We start from the raw sequence: 18,528 nt of genomic DNA on the forward strand, positions 1-18,528 counted from the left end.
ATTAATTAAAAATTTAAATTAGTTTTACATTGATTATGGTTTTTATTTAGTTTTTAAAAATAAAATATTTAGTTGTACTTTTTTGAATGGAAATAAATTTAATTTTATCTTTAAACTTAGTTAATTAAATGATTTCATCATTTAAATAAAAAAATTATGAAAAATTAAAAAATTAAGATATATTTAAAACGAGAAAATACGAAATAGGATAAAATTGATCAATTTTTAATATTAAAGTAGAATTGAAAAGGAGCTAAAAAGTCAGGGTTTTTTTAAGTGTTATGTTTAGTATTTTCCAGTTTACGATATCAAGAGAGTACTACATGGATATTAATTATCATATCAATCATATATCTATAGGTGTCATATCCTAACTGCTTGATTAAATGAAGGTGAATTAATGATCACTTGTCCCGTCATAATGTTCATCTCTTTAAGTCATATATTCACGTCAATCTTTGATTGCATAACACATTTCGGGCTTTATATTTTTAATTTTTAGTTTTAAAAATATTTTTAAAATTTTAAAATTCTACATATTAAAATCAATTATTATAAAAATTATTATTTTATTTTTTAGGCTTAAATACACTAAAAATCACCAACTTTCGCGTGTTTTTGGTATTTAACTTAATCTTTTAATTTTGGCATATTTAACTTGAACTTTCCAATTTTTTGCAATTAAAATCACGTTTTTTTTTTTGAAAAATAGTGTTATTTTACATCCAAAACGGCAGTGTTTTAATCTAAAACAACGTCATTTTACATCCAAAACGGTACATGTGTCTTTAATTGCAAATTTTTGAAAGTTCATGTACTTTTTTGCCAAAATTAAAAGATTATGTTAAATACCAAAAATACGCGAAAGTTGGTGATTTTTGGTGCATTTAAGCCTATTTTTTATAATCATGAATTTATACTTTTATTAGCTTATTGACTAAAAAACCACGCACTGGATGCAAAAAATTTCTAGAATAAGATTTGATTTGCATTTACGCCTCACAAATTTTTATTTTTGCAGAAATTTCTATGAGAAAATTAAATGTTTACATTTATATATCAATATCTTAAAATAATCATATAACTTTTTTTTAAAAGAATAATGTTATCATTTACATGTATCCACATCTCATTAATCTATGTGAGTTAATAAAATATCGACACGTGGCAAATATGTCTTTTTCTTTGACCAGCCCACCAACCACCTCCGGACCACCACCGTATGCAGGGGACCACTTCCGGCGGCCCTTCGGCCATCTCCAGCGATCCTCTGACCGACCACCAAATACCTCGGCCGGTGGATAAGAATTGTCGACCGACATGTCAACACTATTAGAAAACTGCATTTTAGCAAAAGATTAAAAATTTGTCATTAAAATTTTTTCAACGACAGATTTAGCGACGGATTTGAAATCCGTCGCTAAATCCGCCAAATAATTGGCGGGCTACAATTTGACAAGAATTAGTGACAAATTCAAAAATCTGTCGATATTATTTTTGTAAATACTTTAAAAAAGGTAGTATTGTATGTAAAAAGAAAAATGAGTTAATCTTTTCAAATAAATCATATTCATTTTTAATTTTTTGAGTGACTAAGTATTCAAAAAATACTTTATTAGAATTTTTATATATTTTTTCGAATAAAAAGAGTCTAATTTAATTTTCAGAGTGTAATTGAATTTTAAATATATACATTCAGTCACAATTAACGAAATTGCAATGTCATGATGAAATTAAAAAAAAAAGGATAGATGGTTTTATAATCATTAATTAGACCTATTTTAGTACTACACAGTTGATTACTTGAGATTTTCCAACTATAAAACACATTCATAGTCAATTTCTGCATCAAAATGTTGGCCATTCTGGATTCTGAAATCTTTTGATTTTCTTATTTGGGAAGTTCATACTAGTATTTCTAAATCATGCTCTTTTTAAAAGGGATTCTGTTGGTATTTGAATAAATAAATAAATAAAGTATAGAGGAGGAGAACAAGGATAATGTTGGTATCAAACAGTGTTGACCCAAACCCGACAGCTTCAATCGTTGAAGACAGATGCCGCCACCACATAAACTGAAACCTCACATTCTATCGCCAGTTGCCACCATTCAAATTCTACAAAACTAAATGTCCACTCTTTTTTGTATAGTCGCCATCACCATTATATATTACATTATTATCCGACCGCCACCACCGTGTTGTGCGGAAAACGACCATACCAAATTCAGGTTAACCCTTCCCAATTTGCATATCAACCTAAAATTGTATCCAGTAATATCTTTAACCATCTATTTGTGCACAATTATACCGGTGTTTTAAAAATTGAACCGGAAGCTCAACCGCATCAATTTCTAATTCAGCCGCCAATTTTATCGGTCGAGTAAAATTAAGGCCTCATTACTTATAAAACCCCCATCTTGTAACATTTATTCGTTTATACCCTGATTTAGGAAAAAGTTCATTTATACCCTTTTTTTGATTTTTTACGTTCGTCTCTACCCTAAAGAGCTAATTTGATCTCTTTTAATTTGGAAAAATATTCAAAATGATCGTTCATATTTATTCTAATTAAACATTAATATTATTAATTATTTATAATATTTTCATCCTTTAATTAATTTAATTGTTAAAAATTTAAATTTTAGGGTAGAGATGAAAACGAAAAATCAAAAAAAGAGTACAAATAAACTTTTTCCTACGTGAGGGTATAAACGAAAAAATATTATAAGATTGGTTTTTTTTTAAGTAATTAGGCCTAAAATTAAACATAGAAACAACTTCTTTTAAACCTAACGTATATGGTCTATGACCCTCTTAGCAATTTTTATGAATACCGAAAAAATCAAGGCAAAATTGTCTCATATCCAATGTTTTGAAAACCGGACCGGACCGGCCGGTCGGACCGGGTTAACCGGGAACCGGTCAGCTGTCCGGTCCGGTTTCTTGTTAAAATCGTAATGTGAAAAAATCGGTCAAAACCGGTCAAAAACCGGATTTAACCGGAAAAATCCGGTTTTCCATAAAAACCAGAAAAATCCGGTTTTGAGTAAAATTGTCAAAAAAGGATCAAAAAAGACACTTTATGACAGAAAATCAATTGTGGTCTCCTATCCATGTGTCTTTTTTTCCTTTTACCCATAAACACTTTATTTCTCTCTCATCAATAATTACATTTTACACATTATTTTTTCTTTCATGTCACATGTCAACTCTCATCAAAATAATATTTTCACTCAGAAAATTAATTATACTCTCTCTAATACCATTACATGTTTTAAAATATTAATTATTTATAATTATATTTTACATAGAAAACTTTTTAAATTATTTTTTTATTTAAATATATTATCATATTTTTTATTTGATAAAAAATGTTATATTATATTTTATAATTATTAATTATTAAAATTAAAAAATCACATATTTTTTTTTCATATAAAGTAATTCTTTTATATACTCTTGATATTATCTATAATTATATTTCACACAATAAATTATTTTTAAATTTTAAATAAAAATATGATGATTGTTAAATTGAAAGTTATTTTTTTAAAAGTTATATTTTTTCTTTCTCATACAATATAATTATTCTATGTACACCTAAATGTTCATCAATTATAATCGTATTTCACACATTTAGTAATTAATTCTATTTAAATGTGTCGTCATATTTTTTATTTATAAACTTTAATTGTATAAATTTAATTTAATAATTATTATTTTTTAAATTAAAACTTTATTTTTTTCTCATTTAGTATAATTATTCTACATATTCTTAAACATTGATTATTTATAACTATATTTTATATAATAAAATTTAAAAAACAATTTTATTTAAATATTTTATCATACTTTTTATTTATAATACATGTATTTCTAATTTAAATAATTTATATTAATAAAATTAAAAAATCCGATTGAACCCGGTCGAACCGGTCGAACCATGAACCCCCGATGAAGCCAGTTTGATCTCCGGTCCGGTTTTAAAAACATTGCTCATATCAAGCAATTTAAGGCAAAGTTGCATGTAACAAAAACCCGGCCGGTTCAATCGATATTTAAAAACACACCAGTTCGCCATTTCTGCTGGTTTATTCCAGTTGGACAGGATTTTTTATTTTTTTAAGGGGAGGTTGGACCAGATAGCCAGCAGATTTCTAGTTTTTTTGACCGAGGTAGAATCTAATTATGCTATTGGTTAGGTGGTTAGTAGCTAAACTTTCAAATTTTTAAATGGCATCCACTGACATTATTGAGACTCGAGACCGAAACATTAGGAATGCATTGGATAGTGTTAGCCATTTAGGGTAGGCCTCACTGGCGATTTCTAGTTCAACCAGTTGATCCGGTTCTTCAATCACTGCATCAGACCATGCTCATGCATATTCTTAAAGACAAAAGCAACTAACATAATATCAGCATCAAACTGAAAAAATAGAAGGTTAAGAAGAAAGGCTATGCATCAAAATAAATAAACCTTTCTATCTACCTACCTACACTACAACCGGTAACATGATCGCATAGGCGATTGGAAGAGCTACGTACAGAAAGGATTTACAAGCAAAAGGAAGGGCATATAACAAGGAGAGAAGTTTAGATATGCAAAACAAAGAGATACATATGCAGTAGCAAGGTTAATGAACTTATATGAAGGTGCAGGCAGGGAATATGCTTGGATGCCACAGATGGTTTAGAAGAAGTTCTACCAGCAACAGCAGGTGCAACTGCATGCTTATTGGGTATGCTTTGCTGCTCATTGGTTGGTAATGGATTTGGTGATCCATCATCGCGAGGTGGTGCAATATTCACTTCTGTTTCATCACTTATATCTTGACCTGCAGACGTCAATAAAATCAATGAAATTGGCCGATTTTATGAATATCATTATCATAACATCATAAGATTTGAACAAAACCATCATTTCCGTGAAGCTATTCATAGATCACAAGACGATTTGGTGTTATTATTTTCCTACAAAAATGCAATATAGCAGCAACAGTAAACAAAGATATTTGAAGTGCAAAGATAGTTGGACACTTGGACTTGACATTAACATTTGGAATTCACATCGCCGGGAGAGACTATAAATTTCAAAAATTCAGTCTCTATGCCAACACTTGCATTCTTTTCGCCTTCAAGACGATGGTTGAAGGGCTCATGAGAAAGGAAATCTAAGCATGTAGGTTCAGCCTAAGGTCTAAGGGTGTCTTGCAGATAACAAATGCTACTTGTTGATATAACGGTGACACTAAGTTTAATTACGGACTATATAGATTCAATAAAAACTGAATCAACATTCTGGTGTTAGCAGTCAAAGAATTATCAAAGTTGAGCGAATTATGAATCAAGAAAAATGTCTTCATCGACATAGAAGCTATTTCTAGAATTCATCTAAATTTTACAATCCTCATGAACAAGAAGTTTCCAAGCATCAACAATCCAATTTATTCATGAAAATAGTAGTGCAAGGAGACAATAGATACTTACAATTGGAACTAGACCAACCCAGTTTCAGATCCTCCATGTTAAAAACTACACGATAGCCTGTCATGTAATTCTCTGCAATTTACTTTTTGTCAGTGTCGTTACAGATGCTGTGAAGACAGTAGGGATGCAAAGCCAAAGATCAGAGATGAATACTTACGTCCGATAATTCCATAGTTGTAATCAATTGGCTGCAGTGTTAAGCAGAACACGGTGAATTCCTGCACCAAAATATATCCCAGTTAATTGATATTTCCTCAAACAAACTACTCGACAAGTTTTTGCATCGTGTCACCATATTCACAGCAAGGAAATACTAAAAGGAGTATGTATGAGTTAAAAAGCCCCAAATTTGTTAAAATTATATCAAGATGTATGTTTTACAGCATGCTAGCAAGACAAAAGTGTAATGGGAGAGTTTATCTTTATAAGTTTGTCTAGTAGAAGGCATGTTGGGACTGAAATATGAGACTCAAACTGACTTAGAGACTGGACCAGCTCAATCTTTCTCTACGAACCTCATTATAAGTTTCTTTCTAGTCACTGGTGAATTTACTGAAACCTGGTCATGTAGCGCACAAAGTTCACAAAACAAATGCATACAGCTCATAGTGCTGTCATTAATCAACCTACAATTTCATTCTTTTATGCTTTCTAAAACAAATTCTAATATCCAACACTTCTGTGTTAAAATATTCCTACAAATTTCAAATTTGAAAAAACAGGCACCCAAACAGGACGCACACCTGATTTTGGGGAACATAATACGTGGAGTTATGAATTAAAAGGCTTTGGTTCATAAGGAACTGAAGTCGCATTGCAGGAATGTCATTTAGCTGCTTTGAACTGCTCCAAAGTAAAAACAGCAGAGATCAGTAATACATAAACAAGGAAAGGGGCCTGCAAAACCACTCCAAGTCTATGATTCAACCTGACATTGTAGCAATAGTTCCACGGGCCTCCTTGGGAGCTGATCCTTTCGGCATTCACTTGTTTATCGAACTGGAATCAAGAAACAATTCATCGTTAGGCCATTTAACAAGAAACATTAAAATAATTGCAAACTGAGAACTCATGTATGCACCTCTAACACAATCTTATTATAGACATCAGTTGGAAGATATGTGAAAGATGAACCACTGTCAACCAATGCTTTGAATCCAGATTGCTCAAGACAAGAATTACCAACGCAATACGACTCTACCTCAATAAGATAAGCATCACTGAAACAATTACGAAACTAGTTAAATTGTGCACAATCATAAAAATTCTGCAAGCCTAAAGAACAGGACAAGTGAATTGACTAATAAAATAAGAACTACTTGAAAGAGTAGACAGATTCCATACTATCTTCCTTGTAAAGGCAGCAAAGGTGTCGATTTTTGGGATGTATGACCTAAGTCGCCGAACAGAATCGTCCCTGAACCATTCACATCAAAACAGAGCGAGAAAGACTTCGGAATCAATCCAGCTTTGGCAAGTAAACTTGGAACAGAAATGTCTCCAGGTCCTAGTCCCATAACACCATCAGGAGCAGCTCCATCCAAATAGCCACCAGTTTGTTTCCTACCACAGCTGTATCAAACAGAAAAACATAAATTTCCATTAACAACTAAACTAACCCACAAATTTAAACAAAGTACACTGCAGAAGAACAAAATGAGTACCCTAAAACAACAGAAGCCTGCATTTGCTTCTGTGTTGAATTTGAATTAAGGCTGACAGAAGCCAAATGCAACTTATCTTCGATCAAAAACCCAGAACTCGAAGTATTTTCAGAATCACCATAATTAGCAACATAAGGACAAGGGTCGTCCCTAAGATTCTTGCAATGAGAACCCAAATCACAAAGCTGATGATTGCAAGAAAGGTGTGTGCTTGAACTCGATAAAGACGGTCTGTACTCGCTTAAATCTCTATCCTGCAATTAGATAGAGTATTAGATAGATACACCAAAGGAGAGCACCTGCCAAAAAATCAATCATTCCAAAAATCAAAAAACAAACACACTAATTGAATTCATAAATTACAAAAACAGAAACAAAATTCAAATGTTTGTCACTAACCAGAGAAGAGTAGAAAGTAGAAGATAATGGAGCACATTGTATGCAATCACAAGGGAGCCAAAGTAAATCACTACCAGCATCCACAGCTACAAGAAATGATAAATTTGGTGTTCCTATATCGATCCACGTGTAATGTAACCTGCCAAGCATTTCGAAAACAAAATTAATTTGATTTAAAGCGAAATAGGTAAGTAAGATTAATTAAGTGGACAGACCAGTCAAGATCATTGCCGAAGAAGAGAGTACGGCTTCCATGGGAAGGGAAGAGCAGCTGATTTTGAGAACCCAGTTTCATTTTTTGGCGTTTCAAGTCGTTACTGAGTAATAACTGCAAGTAGTGGAAAGTATTTGTTTCAGGCCATGTTTGGGTACTGGCATTGCCGTTATTTCGGTTTGTTGATAGTAAACCAAGTGATTTAGCTTCGTCGGAGTAACGGTGAATGAGCTTTGAAGAGAATAATAAAGAAGAGGAAGAGATTCCAATTGAAGAACAAAAAAGAAAGCAGAAAAAGCACATACTAATTAACAGCAACTCCGCACGGTGATTCTTCTTCGCCATCATTATTACTGTAAGAGTGTGTGTGAAGATTTTGAGAGGAGGAGAGTCAGTGTTGCGGTGATGAGGCTAATGTGCGCGGATTTGTAAAGTGAGTTGGAGATGATTTCAAATTTTTTGTTTTTTTTTTCAATTCTTTTGGCGACGAGTTGGCAGAAAGTTGAAAGCTACAATACCATCTAGGCACTGGGCCGGAGCGTGGAAGGTATCCTATTTTTGAGAAATAATTACAATATTGACTTCTTTATTTCATCACTTTATATGACACGCTAAAATAAACTACTCTTTTCCTCCATTTTTTAAATGAAAAATTAAATATGCCTTTTTATTTTATTTTTATTCATAATAATTTTATAAATTATATTTAGTTCTAATCATTAGTTTAGAAAAATAAAAGTGGCATAAAAAAATTAGATAAAATAACAAATACGAAAATAAAAAGATTGCACATAAAAGCTTCATTTTTTGTCGCAAGTCAAGGTTCATTTTTGTTTCTTTTAATTCTTTTTCTTTCAATTAAATTTTCATTAATATTTGTTTGCAGCAAAAAGTCAGTTCAAAATTATGATTCTTCCATGGACTTATATGTCTTATTGTTTGATTTCAGCAAGATGATAAGAAAACAGATTAATTTTATTATTTAATTGAGCTTTTTTTTATATTTTTAAATATACTTTTATAACTTTCTAATTAAATTATACTTTTATTTTCGTTTATAAAATATTTGTTATTATAAAAAATATGAAAAAGACTCTGATTTAGTACAAGATTCTTATTTGTAGTATTCAAAGAAAATAAATCGCGTGATCTTTCCATGAGCAATTATTTTTAACACAAATGAAATTAAGTATGAAGTTCTATAAGTTTACAAACACTAAAAGACAACTAGTTTGAACAGAAGACTGCATTACAAGGAATTATAATTCAGTTTTACTATAAAATATGAATTAACATTTTGTAATTATTCTTTCTTTTTATTTTATTTTATTTTTAAATCAAACATATTGACCGATTTCTATTTCTTGATATACATGCAATGTAAGGACAAGGCTTAGCACATTCCTTGATATTTTAGTCAAGTCATAGTCATAACTCATAAGAGTCATTAATTCTTTCAGAATTTATAATTAGAATAAAAAATTGATTCATTAGACTCCTATCATGAAACCCTAGTATAATCGACATCAATTTCAGCATCTTTAACAACTTATCTTAACTAAACCAACTAGTTAATACATCATTTTCCAGCATCTTTTCATTAAATTATATTAGTTCTTGCATGTTATTATAACTTTATTCTAAAATTATCCACATGCATGTCCAATGTATATTTATAGGGTCCTCATCTTCCTTGCAAAATAGGCAGAAATTGAGAAAAAAAATAAAATTTTGATAATGGGTAAGAATTTAATTAGCAAAACATCCTCAAGAATTTGCAAGAACGACGAGAAGCAGAAATTCAACACTTTGATCAAAGTGCTAAGACCTAAAGTCTACATAACGGATACGTTGAATTTCAAAAATCTCGTTCAAGAGCTAACCGGAAACGGTGCTTCGAGTACAAGTTCACATTTATCTTATTCCAATGCAGAATCAAACAAACAGATCATTCTGGTGCCGGAATTTGAAAATCAAGAAGAGCAAGAGCAAGAAAGTAGCGCGGAGGAGCTTTTTGATGCATCAATTGAGAATTCATGGAGCAAAGTGGTTCTAAATGAGGAAATAAATCAATCTTGGAATCAAATATATGAGGATGTAATAGCATTGGATTCATCAATGAATCAACAGATGGATTTGCCATCAATTTGGGAGGTTGAATCATGGCTGTTAGATCTTGATCATCATCAGAATGAGCAACGGATTACAAGTCTTATAGGACATTGTGAAAGTTCAACCTTATTAGAACAACAGTTTCTAGCAAACCAAACTCTTGATTCATTTTCTTATATGTACAACAACTTGTAGAAAGCTTGAAGTTGGGTAGCTAGCTAGCCATTGTTTTATTAATATCATTTGAAGGGGAAAATACAAGTTCCTTAATGCCATATTGAACTACGTGTATATAAATTCAATTCATTTTTATTTTTTAAAAAGTTTTATTATAGCAATAAATATATTGTTCTTTTGAAAAGTCCGTTTTCATTTATTTATGTACAAGCGTCTATCATTTTCTTCACGACGGCCATAAAAGGACTGAAGTTGCTACAAATTAAAATTGATTATCAAAAAAAATTATATTTATTCGATTATGTTTTTGTGTACATGTATTAATCAAATAAGAGAAAAATTAATTTTTGTAATAGTTACTATTACCACTACCACATAAGTCACTTTCAGCAACACATGCAAGGCAACACTTTCAATACTGTTGCAATAGTATGTATAAGGCAACAGAAAGGTTACAGTTAAAAACTGTTGTAAACAAATTAACAAAAATCACGAATTTGCAACATAAGGTAACAGATATAGGTAACTGCTGCATTAGCATAAGCAAATGCAACAGTTGGACTGAATCTAGCAACACTTTTAAACTGCTGCCTTTTATTACATCATATCAAATTACATTTTTAACTATATTATAAGTCTTAATAAACAATAAACAACTCAAAATTACAGTAAAAGTTTAAAATCAGTAAATAACTTGATGAGACCATAAAAAAATTATAGAAATTCATTTCATTTAAACATCTTTTATTTTTCAATATGTACTAATTACTCATAATTCTAATTAATAAAATGATGCAGTTTCGGATCAAATTGATTTTCATTATATTCAATAGCTTAGTGTATAATTGATTTGAGTATTATCAGCAGGTATTAATTTATGAGTTCAGTAAAAAAATTTAAATATTATAATACAATTAAATGTCCTTAATATTAAAGGTGGTAGTATTGACTTTTCTATTTAAATTTCAAATTTCATCTTTCAATTTTAAACATAAAAAACAAAATTACTCAAATTGATTAAACACCATCTAAAGACTGCATCTCTTTCATCGGGCTTCTCTTTCAATTTCATCAGGCTTCTCTTTCAATTTTACATTTCAAATTGAGAACGAGCTATAGCTTCTGTTCGTCATCCCCGATCTCCAAAACTATCCTTCATCCTTCATCGTCATCCCCGATCTCAGCTTTGCAATTAGGTTTCTCTCTGCTTATATTGGATTTAGGGTTTCTAGAATTTGTTTTTTGCCGCTGTTACAGGTAAAATCACTCTAATCGCATTTTTCCGTAATTTATTAGCTTAACTTTAAGGTGCGAATATCAGTTCATAACGATTGAGCTTCTCTTTCAAATTCAGCGATTGAGCTTCTCTTCCATAGCCATCGTCATCTTCATCGCCATCACCAAAGGTAACATCTGTTTCTCTTTCAATCTCTAATTCATCGCCAAAGGTAACATCTGTTTCTCTTTCAATTTTATTTTTATTTTCATTGCTAACATCTCTTTCTCTTCTAGGTTTACTGATCTCTTCAAATGTCTTCTTTAAGGTTTGTATAATTTACTGATTCTTCTTTAATCTTCAATGTAATTAGGGTTTACTGTTTGTGAAATAAATTCTTATGATTGTGGATGTAATCAGGGTTTAATTAGGGTGAATGCTCTTAGTTTGGTTAGTTTCTTTGTGAATGCTCTTAGTTAAGTTTGAGTTATAAGTGTAGTTATTTTCTTTGTGAAATGCAGGTCTGGTTTTCATCTAGATAACTTGAAACATTTTAAGAGAAGGAAAAATGGAAAGAAAAATATTGTTGAAGTGAGGTCAACAAAAAAAATATAATGCCAGAGATTTACTCATTCTTATTCAAAATCTAGGACTTCAAAGGAAAAAAGAACTAAAGAAAAAATCGGCGAAGTGAAATCCACGGGAGCAGCTCATGCAATTGAAGAGGATTTAGTCGATGATGCTATTGTTAGCGAAAAACAAAGAGAACAAGAACATCTCGAAAAGGATACAGAGGAGCAAGAAGAAACCGAACATCTTGATGAGAATATTGAAGTACAACCGAATGAAGAGACAAGTTCAGGTATCAAAGATTCTTAGTTACTTCTTGAACTTTATTCTTGAGTTGCCAATGTATAATTTCAAAGTGTTGCTGTGGAAGTTGCTGAATTCTGAAACAGCAAGTTTTGATATGATAACACTGATTATGAGGCCAACTCATTAGGATAATATTGGTGTTATCATTATTAGTTGTTTGTTAATTAGTTTTTTTGTATAAATTTATATTCAAAGTTCCCACTACTAACATAAAATAAAATTGCTCAATTATGAAGTGGAAGTTTTGAAAAAAGAAGATGTGACCATATCTGTAATTTGATTTCACAAAATGTACTTACTGAATAGTATTGTAAATTCAGTTCATTAGCTTCTAACTATTTCTTCAAATTTTGCTTAACAATGATTACTCTTCACTAATCCTGCTTCTTAGTTAATCTCATTAATTCGAAACAGATTATGGTTATCATTGTTAGTGTTAGCTAATTAGTGGTTTAAATTAGAGTTAATTTTCTTCTTTTGTTTTCAACTCTTGACTTTGTTCAATTGGAACAAAAAATTCTCTGCTAAATGTGATGTTGATGTTTGTCTATGGCTGTATGCACTTGTGGTGTGGTAAAATGTTGATTTAACTCAAAATGGCTTTATGAATTATATTTTTCATCATTCAGTTAAAATTGTAATTGTTAAGTAGATTTTGGAAGTTGAGTAATTCAGGATAACCTAAGATTAAATTGTTCAAGTGTTACTGTGATAATCTCTTGACCCTGTCTGCATCTTCTGCCTGTTCCATTTAGGAAAAGAGCCTAAAGAGAAAAGAACTAGAGGACCTACTACATTGAGTAAGGTACACTCAAGGAGAATGGAAGAAAGAAAACCAATAGTTTTAAATGTTCATTTTCAACCAATAGTTTTAGATGGGTTTTGAAAACTATCGGGGATAACTGGAGAGTTTATAAATGTAGATTAAAGAAGAACCATTATTATAAGTTCAAGACCGATAAATCAAGACTTGCATCTGGTCCATCCCGAGTACCAGAGACGCAATTTAAAGCTCTTCTCAACTATTGTAATACTGATTTTGTAAAGGTATTTTTATTTATCTTATTAATATTATTCTTTTCTCAAGATTTTCTATTAAATAATCAGCTTTCATGCCTCATATTCCCCTTATCTTTTCTGATCTTGAATTTGTCATCTCCATCTTGTCTTTTTATAGCGCATTAGTGAGATAAATGTTGAAAATCGGAACCAACAGAAGGATATGCATACTGCAGGGCCAAAACGTTTTGCTAGAATAAGAAAAAAATTGGTAAGAATTTAATTTAATTGATTTGATTTAATTTCAAACTATGACATGATTTTCACCAACGGTTTTATAATTCCATGTTGCAGCAAGATGAAAAGGAGGATAAGGCTGATCCGACTTTGGCGGAAATGTTCATTGCCACGCGCAAGAGAAAAGCGGGCCGTTCATACAAGGAATCAAGGGAAGATACAACTAGCAAAATTGTAAGATTCAATTTCGCTTCTACTTTTCAAATATTTGTGCTAGGCTAAATGCATCAGAGAGAGGGAAAAAGAAACATTTTAGTATTAAGGGTACTGATTTGATCAATGATGTTAGAATGGGGACCTTTGCTATTGATTTGACGTGGGTACGTTTTTAAAGTAAATAACGTTTTTGTTAAATTGCCTAAAAGAAATTTGGTTGTATAGAATGTCGTTATTTATGTAATTAGTAATCATCCCTTAGAAAAAAAAAAGGAAATGTGCAATAGAAAATGAAATATGAGAGACAATAGTAAAATGTCCTTATGATGAGGTTATTTGTCCTTTTTATTTGTTCAGCCTTTTGGAAATATAACTTTATATACATTATCTGTTTCTCATGTGTTCTTAAGAAAATTATACATCTTGTGGAATGTATATAGAATGTCCTTATGATGAGGTTATTTGTCCTTTTTAGTGAATGTTTTCCATTTTGTGTAAATTCAAGTCTTGTGTTTTTATGTTCTGTTTTGTGTAAATGCAAGTCTTTGTAGTTGTCTGTAGCATTATAGTCCAAGATCTGGTTGTTAGATTGTCATATTTCTGATACTATATTCTGTCTTATTTGGCTGCAGTCCAAATTGCAGGAGCTCCTAAACAGTGAAAATGATTCTTTTTTCACTGTTATAGGTGAGAGGCCTCCCGGTCGTGCATTTCTGTATGGAAGAGGGGTCACAAGAACCAATTTGAAGAACGGAGTAGGATGCAGTTCTTCAATAATTATACCCGAAGAGCTTGGGCAATCTATCACGGACAAGATACGGAAAGAACTGAAAGATCAATTTGACAAGGAGATGGCTGGGTATAAGGCGTTATTTGAAAGTGTTATGTCTCAAGTGAATCCTATAGTAGTTGAACCAAGTGAAAATTCGGATTCTGAAAGCGCTCAATTTTGATTGAGAGCTCCTCTAGTTAAGTACTAGTTATGTTTTGTAATATAATCGTTATGTTTGATGAATACATTTTCTTTTTTGTGATGTATTGGATGGAATATTTTTAGACTTTGAATTCTATGAATATTTATGTCTTCTAACTTTAGTAAATATTTTATGTTATCCATTTTTAGTGAATGTTTTCTGTTTTTAAATTTAGCGAAATAGTTTCCGTTTTTAATTCTTGTTCTTTAAATATAAACTGTTGCGTATTCTATATAAATCGTTGCTTCAAGTTTAGCCAAACCATTGCATCAGTACATATAAGTGTTGCTTAAAGTAATATCAAATTGTTGCCTTATAAAAACAAATGTTGCCTATAATATTATAAAAATCGTTGTCTTATAAAAATAAATGTTGCCTAAAGTACTGTACAAACCGTTGCCTTAAAAAAATAAATGTTGCCAAAAATGCATTACCAAACTGTTACAATAGATGTTTCAAACCGTTGCTTTTGTTATTAATTGCAACGATTTTTTTTCTATTACAATAGTTTAAAAAAATTGCTGCAGTAGCTATCAAAGTCTACTGCAGCGGCCGCAAATGTAGCTGATTGAAAAGCGTTACAATAGGCCTAAGGCAATGGTTTTTACATATATAGCAACACTTACCTAGTGTTGCTAAAAGTGACTTATGTGGTAGTGTACTTTTAAAAATTAAATTAAACTTGCTATTTTCTTCGTAAATTTAAAAATATTAGTATTATTTTCTCTTACTTTTAGGTATTAAAAACTAATATCAGATATGAAACCGCAAATGTTCAAAAAAAAGAACAAAAGATTTATATTACGTAATCATAAAGGCGGACAATATATACATTATTAAAAGAAATGATGAATGTATAAATTAATATTAATTAAAATATTATATTAGTAAAAAAGACAAATATATGGAACATTATCCCTCTTTGTCACATAATATGGCTTCGCAACTGGCGGACATTTTCCTATAAAAAGGTTTCAGTTAAATAGAACTAGATGAATATAACCAATAAGTTATAATTCAAATGATATAAGTATTTAATTTTGTTAAGCAATAAATTAAATTATTTTCATAAGCACTTTTTTCCTCCTCAATTATCAAAAAAAATAATTGATGAATACGATTCTTTAAAGTATGATATCGATTCATAATAATAATGACAATATATAAAAGATAAGCTATATACTACATATAAAAATATTTTTTATAAAATAAAATATTCAATATGTTTATAATTATTTTTTGATTTATCTGAATATAAATTTTAAACACGAAGCCTATTTTCAAAGAAAATATATATATATATATATATATATATATATATATATATATATATATATATATATATATATATATATATATATAATTAATTTATAAATAAAATTAATTTTAAAATATAATTAAACCAAACATTAAAATTTACATATATAAAACCAAAATATATAGCTAGTTTAACATTATTTTACTAAATTAATATAAATAAGAGTTGGGAAGATAATAATTTGGAACATGCACGTCCAAATTTATTTTCGTTGTTTACTTTGAAAAGAATTCACTCCTGTCTCTTATTATAGCTCAAATATACCGCAATATGTAGATTAGTAATTCAGAACAAACTAAACTTTCATTCATGACATAGAATAAAATAATGGTACATTTTGGTTTTAGATTCAAAATGAATTGAATAACAAGTCAAAAGAGAAGAGATGGATTTGAATAAGATTATTTTGTTGACCTCTGACCCTATATATGATAATGAAAGAAACATCATATATAAATGGAAAAAGGGCCATTCATGTCTCTAAGATTTGAGGTCTGGATCAAGTAAGTCCTTAACGTCCGGAAAGATTCACCCATAACCCTAACATTTGTAAAAACGAACAATCAGACCCCTTGGTTTAACGCCGTTTCATTACTCCTAAGACTCCATTATTGTGATCTTATGTGGCAGAGATAAAAAGATTATTTATGCCCCTAAACTTTGATTCCGGGATCAAAAGAGCCCTCAACGTTTGCAAAAGGTTCACTTATACTCCTAATATTTGAAAATGTTCACTTATGCCCCAACGTTTGAAAAAATGAACAGTTAGTCCCCCAATTTACCACTGTATCATTGCTTCCTAAACTTTAGGGGTATAAATGATCCTTTTATCTTTGCCACGTAGGATCACAGTAACGGAGTTTTAGAAGTAATGAAACGGCGTTAAACCGAGGGGTCAGATTGTCCATTTTTACAAACGTTGGGGGCATGGGTGAATTTTTCCGGACGTTGAGGGCTTACTTGATCCAGATCTCAAATTTTAGGGGCATGAATGACCTTTTTCCTTATATAAATTTAACCTTTGAAAAAAAAAACATCATATATAAGTTTATTTAAAAGAAAATTGATTAACATTTTTCAAACTTCATGGATTATTATTCTGTTTGATGTTCTTAATCTAAACACGTATAATGCCATAAATACATTACAACTTTCCGTCAAATTCATATAAAAATTACTTATTCATATTTATTTGAACACCATTGTCGGATTCTACATAAAATATAAGTTTGAATAGAAAGCTTCTTTTAGTAACAAAATTAATTATTTATTAATTACCCTCTGACTAAAAAAATAGTCAATTATACTATCTAAATGTCCAAAAATATATTGAATTCAACACAAAACGCTAGCTGTATCTCTCTTTGAAAAACCTCTCAAACCCTATTAAGTTTTTTTCTTTTTGTCATTTGGGAGGTGGTTTTGGCCATTCTTGGCCTAAAATCACTTCCCTAATCTCTCATATTCAGTCTTTTTAGCTTTCTCCATAGTTTTTGTCTTTAATTTTGAATAAAATTTCTTTCTTTGCCATTTATGGTCTAAATCTAGAAATTATTTTCTATTCTAATATCTTAATTTCATTAAATCTGATCTAATCGAAATTAAGAGTAGTTTATTTTCATCGTTAGAGATGAAATTGTTTTTTGCGATGCAAACGACTTGGATCTCTAAAACAATTAGAGCCACCATCTTACGACGGATTTCACCAAATATCGATATGTTTTGCGTCAATATCAATGATGTCTTTAATGTTCAAGAGAAGAGATATGTCACAGAAGATGTGATCAGGGACTTTAACGATGAAGTTATAGCTGCTAGCTGTAGCAGTCGTGCGATTAAAGTTAGTATTTTTATGGCAAGCGAAACTAATCTAATTCCCTTTATTTTAAAGGTTGTAATGGATGCCTTCAACAACAACTTTTTGCTTTGTAATATTATTAGTTTGATAGCAAATGACTACTTTAGTTTAATTGAGATGCATAAATGTTGTTTTAATAGAAAATCTCATGTGGTAGCATATGACTATTTTAGTTTATCTAATTGGTTGGGGCATGTCCCTCCGATTATCAAATTTTATGTATTGGCTGATCAATCAGCTTTTAATTAATAGAACTTTTTATCTCAAAAAAAAAGTCCAAAAATATAAACAATTTTTTTGTTTTGATTTGAGTAATTAAACTGAAATTTCAATTTTATCTATCATTGATTGAACTTCTTTCGTCATATTTTTAGGGTTAATCAACAAAAAATGCCAAACCTATACGTTTTGTGTCAATTATAGCCAAACCTTTAAAAATCACCAGATTTAGCCAAACCTTATATGTTCTGTTTCTTTTTTAGCCATTTTTGAATCGAACCGGTTTTTCTAACACCGTGTCATCCACGTCACTGCCAACTAAGCAATTGGCTGACATGTCAGCTGAAATATTTAAATAAGGTTTGGCTATAACTGACACAAAAAAATAGGTTTGGTATTTTTTGGATGAATAAACCTAATTTTAAATTCAAGACAAATTTTAAATTTAATAATTAGTAAATTAATTATATCATTTATGAAATATATATTTAAAAATAATTATTATTTCCTATTTAATACTAATTAAAATTAAAATTAATTTTTTATTAAACCTAATTAAA

The 18,528-nt window shown here is 30.2% G+C and overlaps 2 protein-coding genes and 1 long non-coding RNA gene across 4 annotated transcripts; 2 read left to right on the forward strand and 1 right to left on the reverse strand.

Annotated features, from left to right (window-relative positions):
* Positions 1–4,407: 4,407 nt before the first annotated feature.
* LOC126665958 (aspartic proteinase-like protein 1) lies at positions 4,408–8,292 on the reverse strand. Of its 2 annotated transcripts, XM_050358905.2 has the most exons (11): positions 8,072–8,290; positions 7,768–7,880; positions 7,553–7,691; positions 7,154–7,407; positions 6,834–7,061; positions 6,571–6,709; positions 6,418–6,488; positions 6,233–6,332; positions 5,647–5,707; positions 5,490–5,561; positions 4,408–4,837 (listed from the first exon to the last, which is right to left on the reverse strand). In XM_050358905.2, exons 2-11 carry the CDS (start codon positions 7,845–7,847, stop codon positions 4,596–4,598), a joined length of 1,386 nt encoding a protein of 461 aa, XP_050214862.1. In that variant the 5' UTR covers positions 7,848–7,880; positions 8,072–8,290; the 3' UTR covers positions 4,408–4,595. The 2 variants fall into 2 exon arrangements, with proteins under 2 accessions (XP_050214862.1, XP_050214861.1); XM_050358904.2 differs by having other exon boundaries at positions 7,768–8,292.
* A 2,779-nt stretch (positions 8,293–11,071) lies between these two features.
* Positions 11,072–12,174, forward strand: LOC126668459 (uncharacterized). Its single transcript, XR_007638347.2, has 3 exons — positions 11,072–11,312; positions 11,410–11,599; positions 11,793–12,174. It is a non-coding gene; the product is annotated as an uncharacterized LOC126668459 (long non-coding RNA).
* A 1,317-nt stretch (positions 12,175–13,491) lies between these two features.
* LOC126666151 (uncharacterized) lies at positions 13,492–14,614 on the forward strand. Its single transcript, XM_050359145.2, has 2 exons — positions 13,492–13,617; positions 14,232–14,614. The coding sequence occupies exons 1-2, from the start codon at positions 13,492–13,494 to the stop codon at positions 14,550–14,552; spliced, it is 447 nt and encodes a 148-aa protein (XP_050215102.2). The 3' UTR covers positions 14,553–14,614.
* The last annotated feature ends 3,914 nt before the right edge of the window (positions 14,615–18,528 follow it).

The sequence above is a fragment of the Mercurialis annua genome, linkage group LG1-X (assembly GCF_937616625.2).
Source record: "Mercurialis annua linkage group LG1-X, ddMerAnnu1.2, whole genome shotgun sequence".
In the NCBI taxonomy this organism is placed as follows: domain Eukaryota; kingdom Viridiplantae; phylum Streptophyta; class Magnoliopsida; order Malpighiales; family Euphorbiaceae; genus Mercurialis; species Mercurialis annua.

What these genes read in the sequence shown, in the direction of transcription:
- LOC126665958 (XM_050358904.2), bottom strand. Translation starts at nt 8,114, where the DNA reads ATGATGGCGAAGAAGAATCACCGTGCGGAGTTGCTGTTAATTAGTATG. An exon ending in CAGGCTTCTGTTGTTTTAGG is followed by an intron (nt 7,062 to 7,153) that starts GTACTCATTTTG and finishes TGTTTGATACAG; the next exon opens with CTGTGGTAGGAAACAAACTG. An exon ending in ATTATGTTCCCCAAAATCAG is followed by an intron (nt 5,708 to 6,232) that starts GTGTGCGTCCTG and finishes ATTTTGGTGCAG; the next exon opens with GAATTCACCGTGTTCTGCTT.
- LOC126666151 (XM_050359145.2), top strand. Translation starts at nt 13,492, where the DNA reads ATGTTGCAGCAAGATGAAAAGGAGGATAAGGCTGATCCGACTTTGGCG. An exon ending in AAGATACAACTAGCAAAATT is followed by an intron (nt 13,618 to 14,231) that starts GTAAGATTCAAT and finishes ATTTGGCTGCAG; the next exon opens with TCCAAATTGCAGGAGCTCCT.